At 36.1% G+C, this 25305-nt stretch overlaps 2 protein-coding genes and 1 long non-coding RNA gene across 7 annotated transcripts in view; all 3 read right to left on the reverse strand.

Moving 5' to 3' along the window:
- LOC100740991 overlaps window positions 1-25305 on the reverse strand; it is a 45514-nt gene that overhangs the window by 7802 nt on the left and 12407 nt on the right. For 2 of the 3 annotated variants that reach the window (XM_012388132.3, XM_012388136.3), the window contains exons 3-16: window positions 21251-21433; window positions 17911-18051; window positions 16330-16365; window positions 15065-15247; window positions 14591-14734; window positions 14031-14213; window positions 13796-13927; window positions 12965-13279; window positions 12667-12849; window positions 12127-12258; window positions 11694-12008; window positions 10947-11276; window positions 10262-10582; window positions 9607-9789 (exon numbers count right to left, since the gene is read on the reverse strand). In XM_012388132.3, coding sequence (XP_012243555.2) covers window positions 9607-9789; window positions 10262-10582; window positions 10947-11276; window positions 11694-12008; window positions 12127-12258; window positions 12667-12849; window positions 12965-13279; window positions 13796-13927; window positions 14031-14213; window positions 14591-14734; window positions 15065-15247; window positions 16330-16365; window positions 17911-18051; window positions 21251-21433 — 2781 coding nt within the window. Of the gene's footprint in view, window positions 1-8749; window positions 8801-9606; window positions 9790-10261; window positions 10583-10946; window positions 11277-11693; window positions 12009-12126; window positions 12259-12666; window positions 12850-12964; window positions 13280-13795; window positions 13928-14030; window positions 14214-14590; window positions 14735-15064; window positions 15248-16329; window positions 16366-17910; window positions 18052-21250; window positions 21434-25305 lie in introns of all 3 variants that reach the window. The other variant, XM_033321917.1, reaches the window with a different exon arrangement.
- On the reverse strand, window positions 475-7001 carry LOC117151924. 3 transcript variants are annotated; one of them, XM_033321919.1, is made up of 3 exons: window positions 6848-7001; window positions 4937-5239; window positions 475-3241 (listed from the first exon to the last, which is right to left on the reverse strand). In XM_033321919.1, exons 2-3 carry the CDS (start codon window positions 5214-5216, stop codon window positions 3207-3209), a joined length of 315 nt encoding a protein of 104 aa, XP_033177810.1. In that variant the 5' UTR covers window positions 5217-5239; window positions 6848-7001; the 3' UTR covers window positions 475-3206. The 3 variants fall into 3 exon arrangements, with proteins under 3 accessions (XP_033177810.1, XP_033177811.1, XP_033177809.1); XM_033321920.1 differs by having other exon boundaries at window positions 475-4014; XM_033321918.1 differs by having other exon boundaries at window positions 6842-6996.
- Window positions 21440-24399, reverse strand: LOC117151926. The gene is made up of 3 exons (XR_004462095.1): window positions 23693-24399; window positions 23444-23530; window positions 21440-21886 (listed from the first exon to the last, which is right to left on the reverse strand). It is a non-coding gene; the product is annotated as an uncharacterized LOC117151926 (long non-coding RNA).

The raw sequence follows: 25305 nt of genomic DNA on the forward strand, positions 1-25305 counted from the left end.
AATGTTTACTGATAAATCTCAGATCGCTCGCTTTACGATTCAGATATGATAAAGACTCTACGATTCTTCCCTCTATTATTTACGATAATTTTTCAATTTTGATAAACACTTTTTAAGTGTGCATTTTTATCTGGCACTTATTTTTGTGAAGGATGACGTTGAAAATCCTCGATGAGTATTTGATGACCGTGTGGCTGGAGTATCGTGAATTGTGTTCGTCGAGTGCAAGCTTTTAGTTCATCATATACATATATACTCTGATAAGCTTCTAAATAGAAACAAACGGGACAACGTGAGAAACTATTATACAAGTGTCACATATGAAACAGTGTAGTTTCATTTATTCGTTGGACGTTCACGAGACACGTTTTCGATTTTTAATAATCTATTTCTGGAGAAATTATAGGTAAGGGAGGAATTCTACGTCTATCATTAGCAGTAGTAACGGGCAAAGCAAATACAAAAGGATACTAATTGGTACTAGGAAACATATTTATTATCGAGTTTTATTATTGTACATGTTGCTCTTATGCGATTAACGAGGATGCCGTACGGCAGAAAGTGCGCAAAAACGTTTTACGAGCAGTAAAATAATTCCATGCCTTGATAATCACGATCACAGACGCAGCGCGATGATTAAGATAATCAAATAATTCCTCTCTGTTGACTAAATTTCTCGTGTGAAATTGATTAATATATTTGATCTCTGTTGCTCGAATTTTTATTTATATATCCTATATATATATGTATTTTTATTCGTTTCTATTTCTCATACTTTTATCTATGTTCTTAATTTTCGGGTTATAAATTCACATTGCAAATTATCATTTACTGATTAATTATCGCGCTCGTGGATCGGTGACCACGATAAAAGTACAGTGTCTACGCGATGTTACTTCTGTATCAACGTAGCTTTTGTACAGATTATTATCGGCATTTTCGACTTGACGTCCGATGAGAACCACAGTGAATACAGAACTCAACAAATAAAACATTCGTATAAATAAATAAATAAATAAATAAGGTGTTTTTTTTCGATTTTTCCTTTTCCTAACTTTCGTTCGGAACCATAGGTGAACCGTTCGAAAGGGGAGAAAAAGAACAAGAATTCTCGATGTGTTTCTTTTTTACTCCTTTTTTTTCGATTTTTCTTCTGCTATCGTTTATTTTATTTTATATACTTTTTTTGTGATTTTGATATTGTTTAGTGCTGGCTCGTGCGGCCCAGTAAGCGATTAAAGCGATTAGTGATAGCTGGCGTAACAAGAAACGCACGTGTTCCTCGACGTTTTACTGTTGAGGAATATTTCAAAGAAGGTATGTTTATGTCGCAGCCACGATCATGGTAGCACTAAGGATAAGAACAGCATCGTGTATCGATGTACTATTAGGTATATGAAAAACATGACAAGTTAAACCCTTAAACAATTATTCTTTTATCGAAGAACGATAGTAAAATTCAATATGTTATCAGCCAATAAAAGATCTCCAGAAATAAACTTATCATGCTTTTCCCGCGTGATTTCCATATGTTTTATGATATGATAATAAAATTTATGATACGTATGTACAAACTTGAGATATCGTATCGCGCGTGTATGTACCAGTGTATATTATAAAAAAGAAAAGGAACGAGAATGAAAGGAAAATAGGGGATGCGACCCCAGAAAAGAAAAAGAAAAATCACGAATATTTTGTAAATTCGATTGGCAGACCCTAACTGCGTAGTCTGAGTCTGAAATGAGACTAAGAAAAATCGAATGGTGGATCAAGCAGTCGTTTATTCCAGATCAATATACGATTGTCATGATCATCAAGTTGCTACAAACCTATGTCGCTCGCGTTGCACTTGACATAAACATACTCTTGAGAGATCTGCTGATTGATTAAGGAATTATATAATTAAGAATAATTCGTTTTAATCCTGGAATCGAACTACGACGCCTTCAAAAGAGATTGTGCGATGAATCTTCATCCATCAATGTCAATCATGAAAGGATTAAATGAAGACTGAACGATAATTGCATTAGCGACGATATTAATTAATAATCGCTATAGCGTCTTCAGGTTCCAGGATTAAAACCAACGAGAGAAGATAATAAACGAAACGAGAAAGTGTTCGTCGCTACAACCTATACCGCGAGATCTAGGTAGAACACTACGAAACGTTCGGCAAGAGCGAACAGCCACATCTTCCATTCGATCGTCGACGATCGTTCGTTCGATCGATCGTTTCGCGACCAAGAAAAAAGAAGTCCTACCCCGTTCTTCCGCGAGCGTTACCGATCAAAAATGCAATGGGACAGCGGTATCGTGTCGTCGCGACGATATAACAATAGAACAATGATACGCAAGACTAATTTATGGCAGGACGATCGAAGTGTATGGCCGGTTTCGGCCATTATTTGATTAGAACGCATTCTTTGATTCACGCGCACGCGGGCATCGAGATTTTCTCTGTTCGCGCGAGAAATGCATGTGGATTTCTTATTTATATATGTATATTATATATACACATAAATCCTTCCTTCTTTCTTTTTAAAAATCGACTACTAAAAATCGCCTCGTAGACTGAACAAGTCTTATGTTTCTCGAGAAGCGTGTGCGCTTTGTTGTTGTGTTTTTTGATATGATTTAAGAACGCTTATTATCAAGAATTATGCGTGACGATGATGTTGTTCGAGTTCGCTGATTTATATTCGCAGTTCTTTTTCCTTTCGTTTTTACGAAAAGTTTAGTTACGAAGAATTTACACGTGAGTGTTTGGCTATATCTTTTTGTGAAAAATATAGGAGAGTGTCTCGGGGATTACAGATATGTTAAATGAGGGTAAGGGCGCATGATTTTTTCGATGATCGATGCCGATTTATAGATATGCGACGAGATTTTAAAATATTTTGTTCGCGACGATGAGCGTAGGGGAGACAGATGATTACGTCGATGATGATGATACTTCGATATATCGATGACGAATCAAAATGACGATAAACATGTTTCAGGAACAAGTTTGTTCAACGAACGAAACATTCGTATCTTTTTTACAATCTATATTTCTTCAACCGTATCTTCGTCTCTTCTTCTCTTCTGGTTTCTCTTCTTCCCTTCTTCTCCCTTTTTATCTTCCTTTTCCCTTCGATTCATCGGTTACTGTCTCTTACTCTCTGATCCAATTTCGTCCTTCATCTCCACCTCCTTCTGCTCGTTCTTTAGACTTTCATGATGTACGGAAGCCCGGCCACAACTGCAACAGGCCACAACCCCCGACCCAACTCTCAATGAGACGTAGAAAAACTGTATCCTCACGATCCTTTCTCATCGCGGCATATTTTTCCCGTACAATTTCGTTTATAGATTACCTAGTTTAGTTACATTCTTCATTACCGCGGTACATTTACTTTTTCTTTTTTTTTTTTTTTCATTTTTCTCTCATCAAAGCCGACTATGTATATATACAGTTCGGCGAGTCGCGACGTGTGAACAACCCTTATTTATTCCTATTATTACGGATTCGATCAACGATTACAAGGTTCTTGGACAGACACACACAATGTAGTAGGAAGCAGGAAAGGATCTGGTAGATATTTCGACGGAGCTATAATTGTAATTATCGAATCACTTCGGTAAAATTCAAACGTATCTAACATCTCAAACAAATTTAATCAAAAAATATTCCTCAACGATCCATTTGTAAATTAAACACGTTACAGAATGAACTTCTAGAAAATCCTTCTAGGATCCATCCTCTAAAAATTGATTGTAAATTATAGCTCCGTCGCGGTTGAATCGTTTTAATAGTTACGTATATTATATCCGGTGCGCGGACGCTCTAGAACGTTTACAAGATGTTCGATCGAACTTGTGTTAGAAGGCTAGAGACTCTCGCGAAACTGTTATCCCGACGATTCGAGGAATCCGAGGAGCCAGCCCACCGGCTTTCCTAGGCACGTTTCTTGGATCGTCTTGCTTGTCCAGAACTTGCGGCTCGTGATTTTCTTCATGGACCGCGCGACACACCTGTATTCCAGATACGAAGACGTTTCGTCAGCCGGCCCTTTTCTTACTCAACGTTTCTTTCCAGCCCCCGTCTTCACACAGATCGGCTGTCACTTCGTTTTTCTATCATCTAATACCCTCTACTATGTGTTTCCTACGTTGCCAATTAAATCACTGCCCACTCTCCACGTGGATACTGATTTCCTTCAGCTTCGTAGTTCACTCATAATACGTATTATGTATACAGGGTGTTCTACGCAACTGGATCAATCTTGTAGCTTTGAGGAATAGAAAGTAGAAAAATGTTCATGGGGTAAAATTAAATAATTTAGGGCGATGCACGACCAGAACAGTCTACTTGTAGGTACAATAATTTACTAGCTGATAACGTTAGTAAACTAAACAGTTGCGAATTATAAACTTGTCTTTTACGATTTCGTAATTTTTTGTCCAATAAGATAATCAAATAGTTCACAATTTGTAAAAATTTTTTGCGTAGCTTCATTTACTTCATTATCAAACTTAGTTGTTTTATTAACAAAGTGAAAATATAAAATCGTAAATGACTTAATATTTTTTTTGCAGGGAACAAAAATTCGCGTGGTATATAAAATAATATGCAGTTCAATTAAAAAAAAATAGGGGTAATTTTGAAGTTCTTGAAACACCTCTACATTCAGATTGGACATACTTCATCTTGCATCATGAAATGTATCTCTATCTTCTATCTTACTTGAAAAACTAGTTTTGCCCAATTACGTAGAACACCCTATGTTCCTTTTCTTCCTCAAAATAATTCCTCATGGATTATCATCTTTATTAAATCAAAATCTAATCTTCCGTGAAGAACGTTGATTCGATTTGAGTCACTTTGAATCAGATTCTGGATATGTATGGGCAATGATTTAACTCCGCGATTACCACAGCCAGTTCACATATTTACCGCTTCCGAAGAATCCCTTCTTGGCCTTGTGGTCGCTCGATTTGCTAACCCCCGATGACACCGTGGCAGTTTTTCTGCTGTCCTTTGCGGTGAGCTTGTTAATCGGCTTCAGGCCGGGCAGCCCCAGCTTTTCGGACCTCTCATGCACTTTGCCCTTGTCCTTGGTCACCGGGCCGACTTTTGTCACTTTGGCGACTTTTGTGCCGTGGGCGACCTTGGCAGGACAGCACTGGTAGGGCTGATAGGAGGGAATCTTGGGTTTCGCGCTTTTACCTCCCATGCCGATGTAGAAACAGCCGTCGCCTGCAGTAAGCAAATATACAACGAGTCAGATACAGAGAGATTGATTCCAGACAAAGATGTGTGGCAAAAAAAGAGAGCAAAAGTTGGTAAGAAAATTGGCTAGCCTACGGCTGATTGATTCGTCTCTTCACGAGTTAATACGGATGGGGTGGGTTGAAAAATTAAAGAAAAAAAGAAGAAGATGTGAAGAGAAAATAAAGAGAGAGAAACAAAGAGATTAGTGACTAGTGCAGAGAGAACGTGTCACTCCAACCCCAATTGCGCAGCAAAAGCCAAACGTGCATATTTCTCACAGACGAAAATATCTCGCGGCGAGTCGACGACTCTTTTATGGCAGCCATTTTAGCGTGAACCAGCCTCCACTTAAATCTTTATCGAATTATAAAAAAGAATGAAATCCTAAATGGGAAGAAAAGATGACTTTTACATACTGTGACATGTTTCCCGTATGATTTTCAAATTATTCGAATTTTAATCATATTGAGTTTATTGAATCGTATCGCTAAATACCTCTTTTTTTTTTATAAATTTTAAATTACTCGTATAAAGTTTCTATGTTGAATTTCCAACTAGTTTATGTATGTTTTTATCCGATTCCTAAGTATCTACACGTGCGAATCGGAGTTTTCTGCTTTTGAAGTTATTGAAATCCCGCGAGCAATGGAATTATTGGCATGCTTCACCGCCGATATTTATCGGTCGTGAGATATTCCGAATGAACCCCCTCCGCGTTATTTTTTTATTTCCCCGCTCTTTCAAGCAGAGGCCAGTCCGAATCTCTTCGACTCGGAGCTCGCTGCAGACGACAGCTGTCAACTACAACAGGAACCATCGGCTCGCTTTGGAGAAATTTGTTGTTATTTCATTTGTTGGGTTGTAAAAGTGCGATCGAGGTCTTCTGGAGCTACGGTACCATCATTCTAACAACCAACGACAACAACTTTACTTACCTCTATAAAAAAAAAAGAAGAAAATGAAACATAGATAAATAAAATATAAGTTTGATACCAACGAAGAAAGCCGTATCGATAAGTGCATGTAATCTATCTACTAATTACAAATGAATATACGAACGAAACAGCGAGTTACAGTAGTCGTACGATAAAAATTTTCAAAATGGCCATTGTGTTTGGTCACGTAGCTCCATCGACAAAAGGGATGTCACAAGGGTGGCATGCAAATGAGGGAAATTCAAGACTTCTAGACGGTGGAGAGCAGAAAATAAGAGGGAGAGAGGATTCAGGCTGATATAGTTAAGGGAACGAAAGAATTAAAAAAAATATATAAAGAAATAGAAGAATTTTAATTTCCATGCAGGTACGCCCTACGGCCACTGGCTCGACCGTAAACGGCGAGCAGACGGCCATATCTTCAATTAAATAAATCTTTCATTTTAGATTATTTGTTACGGCCAACCCGAATCGCTCTAGATGGTAAATATATACATGTATCTCTACGTTCTGTTTTCTGCAGGGATATCATTGTATATGGTATATTATTTGCTTTTTTATTTTGTGATTCTTTATATCGCGCAGCGCAAAGCCCGTCACACTTTGATCTCTCACGTGAAATCCTCTTCGGCCTCCTCAGTTGTCGTCCTACCTTTACCTTTGTCCAAGATTTTCTTCAGAGCTTTGTCTAATTTCTTATTTTTCTCTTCATCTTCGTTATCATCATCTTCATCATCGTCGTTATCGTCATCGTCGTCGTCGTCGTCTTCGTCTTCGTCTTCATCGTCATCGTCGTCATCATCATCATCATCATCATCCTCATCATCGTCGTCATCATCGTCATCATCATCATCATTATCATCATCGTCATCATCATTATCATCACTATCATCATCATCATCATCATCATCATCATCATCATTATCATCATCACCTGCGTATTAACAGGGCCATCGATAATATTCTGCGCGGCCGGAAATGAGCGTGTACCTACGTTTTTTGTGATCGATACGGCCTCTCGGTCCAAGGGATTGCATGCGTTTAACGACTTAAAATGAATCACGTTATTTACGTGTGTATTATAACAACGAACACGTACGAATTTGTTATCGATATCGTTTCCGACATGGATGATCGCGACATAACATACATTTAGTAGTAATATACTTAGTACGAACGAAGGCAACAATCTGCACGTTCGCGTGTATCATTGTGTGCATTCATGGAAGTTCCTTCGATTTTTCTTTTCTTTTCTTCTTACACTGTTTCGTCGCTAGCGATCTTTTTTTTTAAATTAGAGGTTAATATCGCATCAATTATCGAAAGAAAATAAAATAAAAGATTGATTTTCTCTTGAAAGTGTCTTTACACTTACGTAGCCACGAAAGTGCAAAGCAAATGTTATTGTTCAGCTTTCGAAATTTTCTTAGATATTTATTGATCGATTAACGACAAAACAGTTCAATGGAAACGCGGTGAAAGAAAGATCTTGCATCACAAAACGGTTAGATATCGGGTGTCCGTAAGTTTTTAAACAAAAAAAAGCTTGATCAATTCTCATTTCTTCTGAATACTACATATTATATATTATATATTATATTATATATTATAATACTGAATATTACATATTAATAGTAGCTATACGCTCTGTTCCCATGTTTTCATCGAAAAAGTTGCGCTCTCGCCGAGACAGATGTTTAAATGAGCGTATGTGTATAAATTGCTGTATGCTGGTTATGTGATAGAGGGAGTGGTAATGGAGAATAGTGACGAATAAAATAAGTAAATAAACGAGTCATAAAAACAGATACTTAAGATAATCATTAAGATAGAAAAAGAGATAGACAGTAAAAAGTGGAGGCAAGAGAAAAAGTGGAAATTCGCATTGTACGGGTGTGGCTTTTAAATGCATTGTGAACGGGTCAGTTGGTCAGAGCGATCTTGCGCGCGCGTTAGAAGCTATATCATGAATCGACATTTTCAATAAATCTTTTTCACCGAGCTTTGTGAGATCTTTCTTTTTTCGTTCTTGTTCTTCTCAAAACCGAGCAATCAATTTTTGTTTCATTGTCCATACACCGCCGATCCTCTTCCAATCTTTTAAGCCCTTATCGCTTAAAGAACAACTCATCAATTAAGTTTAATTAAACCTCAAATATCTCTATATAATAATTATTAGTTCGTATGTAACGACTAATAATTTTTAATTATAGTAACTAATAATTTATAACTAATAATTTAATTTTATCAGTAAATAACCTCTATTTTCCTTGATCGAAATAATATCGATCGGTTTAAAAGAAAAAAATCGAAAAAACCATACACTTTAAGCACTTCAAGCGTTATTATTACACTTAGAAAGAAACTGCAAACGTAAATTATCATAGTTGTTCTTTCTGAACACGCGGTTATGGGGATTGTGATTGTGGCAGAGTGATCGGGGTGATCACCACGGCGCGAGTATTGTACTCGTAGCCCGGTGGTATGGTCACGACCGAGATTAACGTCACAAAGAACAGTACACCAGTAATAATAATCATCATCCTAGAAATCTCCTTACTTTTCTGTTCGATTAGCCATTCCAGAACTCTCTCCTCGTTCTTAAGATTACCTACAAAAGGCACACACGCATATCAGGATCAGCTCAGTCACTTGGTGTACCGAGATTTCATTTGTTCGGTTGCAGAGTGTTAAAATAGTTTCGAAGGGGTCGCCAGGTTTTTGGTCGCGGGGTACCTTGTGGGATGGATAGTGTCAGTTGTTCTTCCTTTTACTTTTTTTTAATTTAACGTGATCTTTATCGAAAGTGTTTGTATCATTGCAAATATTACTTTGAAAATTGTTTGAGTACCAAAAAGAAATTCCTTATTATTTTCTTTATTTTTAATTTTATTTCCAAGTGATGATAACGAATATTCTAATTTAATTAATAATTAAGGATAACTATTTGAGGCAAAAGATGTACAAATTTTAGAAAATATCATTATACTATCTATCTTTTTCTGATATTCAAGCGTTTGGTAATTTGTTTCGAATGAAAACAATATTTACTGTGCGATGAATCAATTTCCTTAGAATTGATTTACCGGGTTTTCACGATCTAGTTTCTCAACCTTAGCCAAGAATAAAATCTGAAACTGACTTTTCATCATATGATATGATCCAATTAGAATTGATCGAAATTTTCTTGAGAGTTCAATGAAAGAACAACAATGCAGATCAAAGAGGAATATCTACGAGGAATGTAAAGCAGAAATTTCGTCGTGTCTTTGTTTCAACGATATTAACAAACAAAAAGAAATATAAAAAATAACCACTAAAAAAAAAAAGAAAGAAAAAAACAAAGACGATCTAACTAAGGGAGTGCGGGTCTTGATCGCGATTGAACAAGCCAAGGATTAAGCAATCGAGACTTACCGTCGTACATGATGGGCACCCCAGTTTCGTAATAAACGAGCGCTGGGAACGAGAAGACGCCAATTTCGGCAGCTAATTTCGCGTCGTTCGACTTAACAAATTGTATACCGTGCTTGTCAGTGTCATCATCGATGGTCTCTAGTTCTGCGAGTATTTCCGGGCACATTTCGCATTTATCATCGTCTGTTTAAAAGAAATATCTTATTTTCTAAAAGATACTTTAATTTAGGAAATGTAACTTCTTAGATTATTGTTATCTACAATCTGTTAATTTCATCTAATTAAGCATCAACTAGTATTGTTGGGTCATAAGTAAGCATAACAATTTGAATTATAATTCTTAATTTTAGAATGTTATGAATTATAGTTTTATTTGGCCTTCTATATTTTATAATATATATAGCTATAAATGCTGTTATTAAGAAATACGAAAACTTATTCACGTTATTAATAAATTTAAATATAAAACATAGAAAACTAAATAAAACTAGATGCGAATTATTTTAGTAAATAAAAAGTATGGGATGAAAATAAATAATTCTAATGAAAGTAAAGCGTTCTAACTTGACGATATCAGTCGAGATTTAAAAGATTTATAGAGAAAGATCTGTTGAAAATGTATAGAATATAAAAGTATTCATTATAACAGACTTACAAAAGAATACAGCGAGATGTTCAACGTCGTTGATCAGCACCTGTAGCGTCTTCCGATCGACGTTCTCGATCACATCCGGTGCCTGACTTCGAAGTTCCAATATCCACTCTAAAATCGCTTCTTCGTGCATCATATCACCTGAATAAACCTGACGGAATTTGTGTCTGTAGAACGCCAATGCTGGTAGACCAGGAAGATCGTATTCCTTTTCGATTCCCTCATCTGAGATCTTTACAAAGTCGATGTCCTTTTCTTCGCACTCGTCGTCGATATTCTCTAGCTCCTGGAGGATCTTCTGGCTCTTCTTGTCTCCTTCCTTATCTGGAATGGAAAACATTAGTGTAGACAAGATATTTTTTATTTTGATCATTCAGAAGCTATATCGATCAACTCCATAAATTATAGAATAGAGAAAAATGATTTAAATATTTTTAAACATTTGTCTTGAATTATTTATTAAGTATTTCCGTGATTATTCGTGCCATCTGATTACGATCAGTGAACATATAAAAATTAATTTCTAATCACAGTAATAATCACATGGCTAGATAATAAATTTAACATAAAAAGTGGTATCGTTCAATTTGAATTCCGAGAAATTATTTAATAATTTTTTGCTTTACCGATTGCCAAATATAATATTAAATATTATATTTATTAATTCTCAAAACGTAATAATACTAACAAAAGAAAACAACGATATAATCGTTCTCCTCAAGAATATTCTCCAACATCTTGGCATTCACTTCTTCAATCTTCCCTGGGATTTCAAGAGTATCTTCATCGGTGATCCACGAAAGAACCTCGTCCTCATCCTCGATGTCGCCCTTATAGATCAAAGGCTCCTTATTCCTGAAAAAAGCCAGTGTAGGGAAATTCTTGATTCCTTGTTTCTTCGCGAATCCTGTGTCTTCTGTAGTGACGAAGATGATTCCAGTTTCGTCCAGCTCGTCGTCGATATTCTCGAGCTCTTTGAGGATTTTCTCACACTCGTCGCCATCCTCGCAATCTCCACCTAATAAATGAAAGAATTTTTATTATTAGACGTTGCACAGGTAGTTTAGGTACCAAAATAAGATTTAAAAATAAAGATACATATATTGAAAATAATTCATAATGTGCAAATTTACCATTCTTTTTATTCACTTCACATTTTCTTTTATTCTATTTGTAATAAAATGAAAAGGAATTCTATACGATACTTGATAATTTTCGAAACAAAGATAAGATACTCGTGACAACTCGAGACAAACTCGAAAAAAGATAAATTTCTACTTTTTCGTAATAAAGTCGAAGAAATATATTTAAGACCTGTATTATGAAAATTATATATATTTAACCTAATTATATTCAACTTATACTTCAAAACTTTAAAACTTAAACTGTGTTTTCGTGACGAACATAAATTAACAAAGTGAAGGAGTATACTTACTAAAGAATGCGACGACGTATTCGTGTTCTTCGATCAAATCGACGAGTATTTCATCAGTGACTTCCTCGATGGTAGCAGTGTTCTTTTGTTCGATCAGCCATTCAAGAACTTCGTCCTCGTTCAATAAATCTCCTTCGTAGAGAGCCGGGATCTTGTTCTCGAAGTAGACCAGAGTCGGAAGGTGATCGATACCGTACTCCTTCGCCTCAGCATCGTTGTCCATACGAACGATCACGATTCCTTCCTTCTCCAACTCGTCGTCGATGTTCTCCAACTCGTTCAGGATACGCATGTCCTGCTTGTCGTCTTTATCGTCTACGGAAAGGAATCAATTCGTGTCTCGTTTTCGCTCGCGATCGACCAACAGCACCTACCTAACCGGTAACAGTGGAAGAATGTTAAAAGGAGGTAGAAAGACGAATCGATCGCTTACAAAACAGGACTGCCAAGTACGGCGAGGTCTCAATCAGCTTCTCCATCATCTCGTCGGTCACCTCCGGTATCTCCGAGTGCTTCTTTTGATGCAGTAGCCATCCGAGCAGCTGATCCTCGTTCATCAGATCGCCTGCAAAATTCAAATATCATTTATTGCAATTTTTTTTAGTCTTTATCTAATCTAGAGTATGAGAATGCCTATGATTGTGAATGAGAGTCCTTCAAGGAGCTTTCTATGTGTAATTTTTATTTTATCTGACATGTTATATATTATACAGTGCTTTTTTACGAGGGATATAATTTTTATTTGAAAGACGTGCTAGGTTTTTAAGTTTATTTTTATTCCTTTCTTTGAAACCTCACGAAATTTCTATCTCTCTTCTTATTCGCTTTTTCGAATCTCTCAAAGATGATAAGAAATTTTTTACTTAAATTTATACAAAGCTGCGAGAATCTTTACAAAGGACGCGATAACTTTTGTTTCAACTCATATAAAATTTGGGAAATTTTAGGAAACGTATAAAAATTGTCGAAGTACCTTCGTACACGTGTGGTATTCTTTTCTCAAAGAATACCAGTGTAGGCAGAGAGTCGATGCCATATTCCTTAGCTTCCTCCAGATCAGAAATTTTCACGAACGCTATATTGTGCTGATCACAGTCATCGTCGATGTTCTCCAATTCACCAAGGATTTTCTGGCTCTTCTTCTGATCCTTGTCATCTGTTAAAGGAATAATCCAATAAATTCAATGCATAAGATGATATTTCATATAAATATCTATTTTATATAATGCGCGTAAATAAATCTTCAAATAAAAAAGAAATTAATCACTGACAAAAGAGGACGGCTACGTGAGGCATCTTCTCGATGATCATATCGAGCACTTCATCTGTGATGTCTTCGATCTGATCGGTTTTTTGTTGATTCTCCAACCACTTTAGAACCTTTTCTTCATCCTCTAGATTTCCCTCGTACAACGTTGGTATTCCCTTTTCGAAGTACAGCAGGCTGGGAATTTTTTCGATACCATATTCCTTTGCTTCCTCTAGGTTGTCGATCTTCACGAAGATCACCCCGATTTGATCACACTCGTCGTCGATGTTCTCCAGTTCATTGAGAATCTTTTGCGATTTCCGGTCGTTGTTGTCGTCTAAGGATAATTTGCAATTTGTAAAACGTTGTTATTCGATAATTTTATAAATTAGTTAATCTTAAACAAAATTGATTTCCAAACAAAAGGTACGCAAGAGCATTATTAAGTTCTGTCATGAAATAATTAATTTTTAATCAATTAAAAATTTATTCTACATGTTTGAATCATTTTGTACAATTTAACTCTGCTATAGTCCTAGAATTTTTGTTTTCTCAATTTCACTTTTGCTTTAACAAATGAAACTTATGATTTCAACCGAGTCCGTAATAACTTCCTATAATGGTTTATGCAATCGTCCATAATTAATTAAAAAGAAATACCTGTAATGCTTTGAGAAGCACTTTAATATAAAACATCTAAACTGTAGAAAAGTTGAAAATTTGAAGAAATCTCGTAATCTGTTTCATATTATTCCCAAACGTAAATGACAGAAAAATACAATTGAACAAGAAAATTAATTTGAGACATGTAGCAGAGTTAATCAATGGATTCTGTGCGAATGAAAAATCTTACAGAACAGCACGGCAAGGGTTTTTCCATCCTTGATCAGACGATCCAACATTTCGTCGGTGACATCCTCGATCTCGTCCTTCTCCAATTGCGACAGCAACCACTCCAGAATTTCATCTTCATTCTCGACATCCCCTACGATCATCCAATTTCATTTCATTTAATTTCTAATCATATATCCAGTTCTCTTTTCTTTCGTCCTCGTCGGTTTGCCCAATTGCTCCACCCACCTACCCACCATCGTAAAGATTCGGGATTTGCTTTTCGAAATACACGATCGCTGGGAGAGAATCGATGCCAAAATCTTTCGCAGCCTTGTCATCGTCAATTTTCACGAACTGGATCCCGTGCTTATCGCAATCGTCGTCGATCTTCTCCAGCTCGTTCAGCACCTGCATCGAATCTTCGTCACCGTGGTCGTCTAAAAGTTTTACAGGATAACAGATAGTATCGGTGTAATAAAAAGAAATGATTACTGGATAGTAGATCTTTATGCATTTGTGAGAAATTCGAAGATACAACGCATACAATAATACACAGAATGCACATATGAACATATGTGTAAGATTGTACAAATGTATAAAAGGCGTAAGCATGTAAAAATATATAAAATATCTATTATTAAAAGTACATATGCGTCTGTAATATTTAATAGGTGAAATAAATCTTTGCTGAAATTTAATTTTTTTAATTGCGTTTACAATAATATGAATTTGCATAAATAGTTGTAGTTTAGAACTGATATTACTGTAGATTATTATAGCATGGAGTATAAATGACGAATAAAAAGTTACATACAGAATAAAACGACTAGGTTATCGATATTTCCGATCAAGGTTTGCAGAGTCTTCGCAGTTACATCCTCGATTACGTCCTCTTCGTCTCCTGTGCTTTTGTTCGCCACCAGCCACTCCAACACGTCTTCCTCTTTGCTAAGTTCGTCTGTACAAATTTTTGATTAATATCATGGCAAGTAAATTATCGAGATTTATTTTTTTCAGCTACATGATAACATCGACCGTCCTAATATTAGTAAAGTTATATTAATATATTCACTGTATTATACAAGAAAATGTAATTAAAAAGAATCTTCCAACTTAAATCTAACTTGATCTAGAGATCCAGATACGCAAATTATTTTGATAATTTCAGTATCGTGTTGTTCAAGGTAAGAAAATTATTAAAATACGTTTTTTCAATTGTTTAGAAATTCAAACGTTTCACAAATATTTTTAATTTACTTTTGCTTGTTTTAAAATCGTCAATGCTTACGCTCGTAAATTATAGGAATCTGGTGCCTGTAGTAGACCAGAACCGGAAGAGGACCTAAATTATACTCGTCGGCGAGCTGTTCGTCCGCGATCTTCACGAAACCGATCCCCAACTGATCGGCCTCGTCGTCGATATTCTCCAGCTCTTGAAGGGCCTTGAGACACTTTTTGCAGTCAGGCTTGTCTGTCCCATTTGAAATAAAGGACAATGTTATTCAGGTTTCGTGGTTCTTTCGGCTATTACATATGGAAGATAGAGTCGGGTAGTTTCTGGGTCAAATCGGGTTAAATCAGGTTTCCTCTTACATTTCCTTCTTTCGAATTTAATAGAAACTTGAAAAAAGTCAAACGATAATTTATAGGAATATTTTGTAATTCTTAAGAATAAAAATTATTCTATGTCAAGTACTTTTTCATAACGCAAGGATTTTGTGGGGGAATTAGTATACAAGATTTCTCTTAGTCATCATACGCATTCCTTCTATTCTAAGGGGGCAGGAGGGATGCAAAATGATACACATCCTAACATCCAAATCGTGACCATCTTCAAGTGCACAAATTAGTAAACTGAACATATATTCATTTGATTTTTAATCTAGGAAGTATAGCTTTTCCAATTTAAGAAATATATCTACATTCTTCACCACGTTATCGTCTTTACTCGTGCTTCTTTGTCACCATTTTCCCTCTAAGGTTTCAATTCTTCTTATTAAGGTGAATAGATAGACGGATAACCGCTGAAAGTAATGCAGTCGTTCTTCGGTGTTACTTGAAAGTTGGTTAAGCATGTTTATCGGAGGAATGAAAACGTATATGGGAACATATAGTCAAGCGTTAGTGACGAACCAATACGTTTAAGAAGAATACAAAGTGTTTACTTCATGATACAGAATACGCTTTATTATTATATTTATTACATAAAAATTTTGACCCTTAAGAGCCAAGGAAAAAGAATTTCGCTGTGATGCTATCACACTTACCTACAGTGAAAAGAATAATCTCAGATAAATAGAGCACAATATTCTGTATTATACTGTATTAAATCATTATACCATCATCCATCGATGAAAAGTATTGATATTTATACAAATGTTTGAAACTTAATTTCAAACGAATTGACGTTAAATCGTCAATCATTGAGAATCAAAGAAGATATTTCTTTTCTTCTCAAACGTTTTAATTGATTCATCACGGTGTGTGTACAAGCATTCGAAAAGAAAGCTGAGCGACATTCATAGCAGTGATTTCATTGAAATGTGTACTTACTAGAACCGGCGCCAGCACATCGTTGCGTATCCGGACCTATCGATATCAACACACACAAGAACGTTTCACATATATGTATTATTTACAAGTATGTTGTAAGTGATCGGATCGCAAAGTGGAACGAATTGTCGGAAACCCTCATCGAAGCATAAAAGTACAAAGTTAGCTTTCTTTTGCGACCCATCTACGCTTCTTGCATTTGAAATTCAATTAATTCATCCATCTTTGCGATGCGTTAATTATACCACAACGGACAAAGTTTTACAGACGAATAGGAAAAAGACGAATACTGACAAAGGATCGATGGTAGTCGGTAGTATAAAAGGAGAACTTTTGCTGCGCTCTTTCCAACGAAGAAAAATTTTGTTCACGATATACAGGTATTCACAATGCTTCTTTGAACGAATAAAAGATCGTAATTGTACATTTTTTCAATGTTTCGAAGGACAAAGAGATTGTTATTCGACACGTAAGATATTTTTCTTCGCAATGCAATAAAAGAGGAACGTTCACACAATGCTCTCTCGAAGGAAAATTTTAATGGCGATGTTCTGCAGAATTTTGAGAAAACAAAACGATTACTCGGTACGTGGAAATTTTTCGATGAAATAAACAGAAAACAGCTATAAAGTTCTTCTGGACAAATAATTTTGATCGCTCGTTTCCACAATGTTTCGAGGGAACGGAATGATTATGCGATACGTGAAATATTTTTCTTTGTTAAAAAAAAAAAAAAGAAAAAACAAAAGAAGAACATTCATAGCGCTCTTATGGGCGAAAAAACATTTTTATCGCGCATTTGTACAACGTTCCAAGAAAACGTAAAAATATTTATATAGAGAGGAATTCGTATAGTTTTTTTACAACACTTCGAAGAAAGATTTGTTATACGATATTTATTATATGTAAAAAATTCTTCTTCGTATTAAAAGCTAAAGAGAGCGTTAAGGCGGGAAAGGAAATGTACATCATGATGAGGTAAAAAACGTATCTACAAAGTAACGCTGTAATGATATTTCGATATCACGAAACGGTGTCATTGCATTGAAAAAAAAATCTCGCTCCTCGTTAATATCAGTGAAAATAAAACCAAAGAAATCGGCTTGAGACGAGACATGTTAATGCGACCGAGCTTCTCAGCTGCTTGGACACTGATGAAAGCTCTGTTAATCGTAATCATACACTGACAGAGCGTCTGCACAGACGTATTAGTCAGACAATAAAATAATAATAAGAAAAAATATTGCATATTATGTACACGAGTTGTTTATATCGATATACACATATTTACATATATATTTGAGCACGTAATTCGATAATGAATTATTTACATGGCTGAAATCAAAATATTTCCGGTGGTATTTTTATTATTTTTGTACAGAAGAGTGTGTTTATGCAGACTGAAAAAATATATTTGATTCGTTTTACCTTCGAGATGATTTTATGATTCCTCTACATTCTTCCTGATGAAAGGGAAATATATGTAAACTTGCTTTCAAGGGAGACAGAAAGAGAGAGAGAGAGAGAGATGATTTTTTTGACAGAAGAACATGTTGGAGTCACGAGGGAAAGAGAACTCACAGAATAGGACTGCCACGAAGTCCGTTTCCTCGACGATCTTCTCTAAAATCATTGCGTTCACTTCCTCGATACGATCGGGTAGATCCATCGCTTCTAGGCTCGTTAAGAAATCTAACACATTTTCTTCGTCCATCAAGTCACCTGAAAAAGCGAAACGAATGACGAAGGAAATTTGTGTAAACTTATAATGTAGAAAATTTATTTTGTATTCTCTGCAATCGTCAATGATCTACATAGAATGTATACTTTTAAGAGAGAAAATTTATTTTTGATTCCATTCATTTTTAGTCGTCAGTACTCTTCACTTACTAAGATCTCTAACATAGAAGAATTGTTTCTTTTATCGTTTCCAAATTGCTTTTTTTTTGTAAAAGATTCAAATAGCAGAATGAAATCTCTAATACAGAAAAATTCTCTTTTATCACCTTCAATTATTAAAATTCTAAATGGAGGAGTCTCTGGTGCAAAAAGTTCATCTCTGTAGAGGTTTCGCATCCTTAGAGACTCTAAATAAAAAGCTCTTACAATTATATCTAGAAAATTACTTTTCCATCTCGGATAGTTTCGAATCGTAAATAGAATTCTACGCGATAATATTTCAAAAGGACAGGTTTAAATAACATGATTGATTTATTGCAAAATCAGTTCCACAGCTATACATTTCATTCGCAAAACAAAAGAGTTACTTAAGACGTCCGTTGCATAAATCAATTGACACTGTACCAATTCTACGCGGCTTCTACGCGTAGAATAAATCGGTTCATAACATGTATCTTCGATCGTGACTTCCTGTCGCTTTTATTTACCATCTGGTAACGTCGAAAATAGTATCTGTTGCACTAGCCACAATGGAAATAGATGCAACTTGTCGTTACATCATCGAAGGTAAAATCAAGCCGAAACGGTTCCGGGTGAAAACTAATTCTATCGAGGTCCTCTTTTTTCCCCAATCTTGTTTTATTTCGAAGAGGACGGCCGAGTTATATCTCGCGCATTTACTTAATAAATCTACAAGGTTGCGTTGCCAAATGCGGGTTTTGTTGATCACAATGTAGCACGATTGATGATCGCACCTGTCCTTTGGTCTGCTTTCGCGTTTCTTGTCCAACCGCGTTCAATTTCCGAGCTTCTTCCTCCGATTTCATTAATGTGACCCGCTTAATTCTCGCTTCTGACGAATATCGTTCTTCGTCGAATAATTTATTTTCGGTCTTTTTCATCGATCGGATGTTTCGTGTAGTCGCAGAATATTGAGTTTCAAGCAGATAGTTGCTCGATTTCTAAGTTCTCTCCTGACCTCGGATGGATATCGTCTTTTCTAGACTTATTCGTATTATTTCTAGTCGATGGAAATTTTGTTACTTTCTTACATTTGTGTTTGTAGTGATTCCTAAGAATGTATGATGATGCGTGTGAAAAATGTGTTGGCTAATCAAACGTATTATACAAATGTATCAACGAGTATCGATGCTGTTATAGAATAAAGAATATCGCCCAGTGAAGAACATAATATTATTCCATAGAAGAAAAAATTACATAAAATAAAGTATATTATACTGCACAGAATAAAATGTTTTAAACTTGAACGCGTCATTTTCGTAATAAACTCGATGCAAGTAATTATAGAAAGTTACAATTCGGCCTATCTACTATAACATAGTAGAACAACAGCTATTTATTTCCATCCTAAAAGTATCCGAGTGCTTGAAGACTTATAGATTACAGCGTACATATGCAATTATAACAACAACTCATTGAATGTATAATATATGCATTACACAATGTATAACTCATAATTACAAGAAATATATTTTACATTACAAGAAATATATAAAAGTGTTAGAAAATTTCACTGAAAGTTTCTAATAAAAATCATCAACCATCATCCCCGCTAACTAAACTCCTTAATTAACATAAGACCCTACAAGCCGTGTCTCCTTGAAAAATCAATTTTACACCAAAGATATAACGTTCGTATCATCCCCTAATAATATTTTCAGAGTCATCCTGAGCGACAAAATTTCCTGATACAATTATGATCGTGTCGTTGGAACTGATTTCTCGCTTCTATTCGATCCGAATCCTCAGCAATGTCTCCAGAAGAGAATCATATCCTGCGACAAATTTCGACGCAACTGACCAATTTGTAATGACGTTCGAACCGATTTCGAGATAGCGAGCGACTCAATGAAACAGCGAGTCACAGTACGCGCCGACGTTGTAATCGGGTTGGTTACGTAACACGCGCATTCCTTGATGTATCCTATTAATTTCTCTTAGCCGGCTGTTCTCGTGTCATCGGCCAACCGGAATCGCGTTCCCAGCCGGCGATCTCCGCAGACCGACATCAGCGGTTTTCGCATCGTGTTGGGGTGGTTATGTCGAACAAAAGTCGAGCACACGGCCGTCGCTGTTCTACAAAGGCTAACCTCACCAAATACCAACGCGTGGGATTAGTGCCAGATTACGAAGGTGGTCTGACCAGTGCAACGTTTCACTACTCGACTTCGCGAAAATCTGATTCATTGCGAACTTAATGCAACTGCGATCGTTATTTCTTGGTTCCTATTTCTAGTTTATTGTTACAGAATTCTGATATTATTGCAGAGGTGTGAAAATGTGGAAATATAGTTTGCATAGAATTCTATATATATAGCATTATATATGGTATTTTAGTATTATAAATATTGCACTGAAGAGATTATTATAGTATTTAGTATACTTTAATATCATAGCATGAGGAATTGTTGTCTAGAACTGGTAGAAATTTAGATTAAAAGAGCAAGAGGATGAATATAATAGAACGAGCTCTTTCTGCTTTTCTTTATATTTTTGTAGTACTTTTCATATGAATTCTTTTGAAAGTAGCATTATATTAGTGATTCTTTGTATTTATTGGGATATTATTATAATAACAATAAAGAATTATGGGTTAGAATTAATAGAAATCTAAATTTAAAGCGAAGAAAGAGCAGGCAGTAAAATAGGACGTTGACGTCTGACTATAGCGGGTTTGTTCTACTGGAACCAGACAGAATGTTTAAATCGCGAAAATTCGAGAACCCCGACGATTGTTCTGCGGATTCTGGGTCAAGTACTATACTGCGGCGAGTCTCGAACCTTGTTTCTCATACCTGGCAAGGTTACCGAGATCGCGGCCGGATTCCAATAAAAGTTTGGCGAACTTTCAGCCATTAGGAATCATTACTATCCGCTTTTGTTCGTCGTACGCGTGAACATCTTGTAAAAGGAGCTTCCGTTTTTTATTTTCTTTCAGTTTTTCTTAAATAATTTAATATTTTATGTGGAAAACGTATAAATTGTTGATTAAAGATCTAACCTTCATAGATGATCGGTTCTCTCTCGCGGAAATATGTGAGGGCGGGGAAGTTTTTGATGCCATACTGCTTGGCCAGTCGTTTATCGTTGATCTTGACGAAGTCTACTCCGAAGTGGTCGGTGTCGTCGTCAATCTTCTCCAGCTCGGCCAGCACCTTGTCGCATGTTAAGCAACTTCTCGCATCTGAAAGACAATTGTATCTACTTATTCTTAATTCGACTGGTATTTCGAAGGCTTCGCTCCAAGATCCTTCGTTTATCGTAAAACTTAATATTTATTTTCACACGAAGAATCTTTTTTCCGGGAGATAAACAATTAAGATATGGATCGTTGAATGGAAAGTTGGGACATTAGACTTGCAATTTGAAGATGGCTCGAAGGTTCAATATTTACTTTGAACAATGTACTTTTTATCATATATTTATACATATATTTATACATATATTTATTTAAAAACGCCTGTATCGTATCTTCCTATAAATGAAGGGTCATCGAAACCTTTATTAGAAAGTTCAGAGGTCATCCGAATGGTTAAATTTCCAATTTGCAAAGATTGAATATTTATGATCTTCTTTCATAGTATAATAAGATACATTTAAACATTTCAAATAGCATTGAAGTCGTCCGATTCACCACCTGCAAAGAAATTAGCCTGGTAAAAAGTGTACCATTTTACTCTCCTCGAAGCAACATCGACAGTCGAAATAATTTCACCAAAAAATCGTCTCGACAATGTTCGAATGGCGTCAGAAGTGAGTTGGTAGGAGGCAGGTGTTCGGGAGATTAACGATCATTTCCCTGCGGACAGTACGAATCCTTGGATAGTGGCCTTGTATTACAGAAGAAGGAAAATTAATCCTTCGCGCACGAGTTTTATGCTTATCGCCGTGCATTGGCTTGCCAGTTCCAAGCGTTCTTGGCCGGCTCTGATTCGTTCTGCTCGTCGTCGCAGCGACCAACTTACGCGAGTGTTGGGTTACAATCATTGGATATGGACACCAAGGTATCCCATCGCATGGTTTCTCCATCCATTCTCACCGATCTTGACGCTTAAGGAGATCAAGATCTCGATTTAAACTCGTCCAGACAAAAAGGATCGCGAAAAAGGAAGGGAACATGAAAGAAGGAAGCGAACGAACAGGTGGACGTCGCCATTTTTGGCGACCACGTCCTCAGAATAGAGCCACAAAGGCTGTGAGAGGTGGATTCGACTCTCTTCTTCATTCTTTCTCTTTCTTTGCTCTGACTGCTTCTTCTCACGCAGCTTGAATACGCTACTGCGTTCTCGTGTTCGATTCTATTTTTGCGGTGGCTAGCAGGGCTTATCTAAAGCAACGGAAGAAACAAAGTTACCTTTATCTTTTTCGGTCGATTCACCCTCGTTTGTCTGCTTCTATTTATTTTCGTTTGTTTTATTTACTTTTGTCCTTTTACGTTTCCTTCTCGTTGGAACGTTAGACCCATGTCGTTGAGATGAGCAGATTTAAAGGCTGCTTGCAGACACCTCCGCGTGCAAGACTGGCAGAATGCAGTCTGAGAGAGAGATAGATAGATAGATAGATAGATAGATAGAGAGAGAGAGAGAGAGAGAGAAAGAGAGAGACAGAAAGAGCAGCCGAGACGTTGAAGTACATGTGCCAATTAAATTGGATCTATTCCATTCGCTTTGCCTGTGCATTGGTGGAAAGTTGGGAGAAATTGTGCGGTAATAGTTACGACGATGGTTACATTAGAGAATTTCTTGCTGGTTAGTCAGCGTATTAAATTTGTTGAAATAAACGTTGAATAGAAATAAATAGAATTGCTTAGAACTTTTACATGCAATCTGAAACTTTTAAAGATTAATTCGTCGTATTAAACTCTTATTTGATTTTTGTATTAATTAAATAATCGTGAATGCGAAAGAAGAGGTCAATAATGGTTATAGTGAATTAAGTTTTGCCTTTGGATAAATCGTTTGTTTGGATTATAATGCAGAGTTACGATAATCCTCTCAGATTCATCGAATACGAAAGCTATCTCGAACTGATTTTCCCGGTGAAACAGAGACTTGCAAACAAATATAAATAGAGCGACACAAAACAATTCTATTTTTATTTCCTATCGTGTCCACCCACTTGTTCCACTCCTAAACGGATCGTCGAATCGAGAACGAAAAATAAGCGATATGCTAGAATTCGATTTCACGCTCACCGTATCGATGATCGCGGTTCGCTCATCATGAATCATAGATACTACTGTCCTGGAAATTCTAGCACATTATCCTCTATCTAATTTCTTCTACGACAAAGAGAAACAATCATAGATTAATATTTAATTATTTCAATTATTTATTGAACGCAATTATTTGCTGTAATTGGAAAGACGTAATATCGTAAAGATTTTATAATTGGGCACGCTTCTAGATTTTCTACAACAACACTCGTATAAAATTCCATATACCAGATATTATCTAATCTCTTTTTTATCGCATTATTCAGCACTTTTGGAAATTTTTTGTTGTCTATTCTCTTCCCAATTCTAATTCCTCGTAATTCTTCAACTTCCAATCCTCCGTGGTTTCTCGAAATTCTAAATTATCGGATTTCTATAATGTAAGTTTTTATTATTTCCGCAAATGCAATTTCTGTTCAGCCTAATTTTCTAGTAATTCTTTGCCACTTTCTGACTCTCAATTTTCTACCATACTTCTGTCGCCCCCATACGACACTCATCCTGTTTTTTGCTTCAGATTTCCTTCTCACGTTTCACCTATCAATTTTCTTCCCATTTGCACCCCAAGGCGAGAAGTGCTCGCGAAAAGACGTCCACAGACGAAATGTAAAGTAAAACGTCGCGATGGACGGCGAGGCCGCTCGTTCTTGTATTTTTAGTGGCTCGTAAACTAGGTACTGGCCGCCGTTCGATCTAGTCGTCTCTGTTTCTCGTTGTAGCAGGGGTTATCTTTTCTTGCGTGCGAAGAAGCGCGCGCGCGCGCGCTCGCTTAAGTGTCTCCGCGATTTCGCCACCTTGAAACGTCGAAGAACGTGGCACGTGGACCAGACGCGATTATATCGGAGAAATTTCCATTCGAATAAAGATCGAGTGTTGTAATGCTGATATGTACAAGTATTTTCAGGACACAGATACGTGGTTTTGATCGAGTACGAAAGTACGTGGACACTTGTTATAGAAAAATTATATATATATGTATATATCGTATGTGTTGTATATATAAAATAATTTGAAATTTGCACCGTAACGAATAGGCTGTGGATTTTTATACATTTATGAAAAATCTGATGGCGCAAGAATGCACAGAATATAAAACAATATGTGAAACATCGAAAGTATAGTACTGGTTGTAATTTTTAGCGAGTAAAACGATTCTCTACTTCGGCTCAATTTTTAAAAATATATTCATAAAAATATGATTTTGCATAAATATCTCTCTGTCTAGTAATGAAATACGACCGTCTTGATAATATTGGAAACGTTTGAAACCGTATATAGAAGCTACAAGATATTTATTGACCACATATAGTTAACAAAAAATTAATACACAGTTTGAAATGCTCGCTAAACATTGTGGTTTACCAATACAATGAATAATTGACTGTTTTAATTATTTTTCTGATCTCTGTGATATATATGCACTACTCTGTGATTATATTTGTACTAAATATCTCGTATCCTCTATGTATGTTTTTACATTTGTTTCAACCTTTGTCGCTATAATCGTGATAATCGGACTTTATCATGCTAGGATTCCCCAAAGTTTTGTATAAAATGTATAACATGTATATTCATAAAAGATTACTACGGGTGTTTGAATTTTTTAGCGGGTAACTGTATGTAGATCGACGTGCTTCGGCCAGATGTGTTGTTCTCAACGATTAGGCGAGATTGATTACAATGAACAACCGCTGCGATTCGTACGAGTGCCTCTAAACCAGCTTTTAAACTGGAGATTAGGTTAATTTCAAGTTAACGTGTGTTTTGTACTGTTTCAAAGCAGGTTTTCATGGCTTTTATTTCTGGAGTTTAGTAGATACTTTATGAAACGCGATGGTGAT

The sequence above is a fragment of the Bombus impatiens genome, unplaced genomic scaffold (genome assembly GCF_000188095.3).
Source record: "Bombus impatiens unplaced genomic scaffold, BIMP_2.2 scf_0526, whole genome shotgun sequence".
Lineage (NCBI taxonomy): Eukaryota > Metazoa > Arthropoda > Insecta > Hymenoptera > Apidae > Bombus > Bombus impatiens.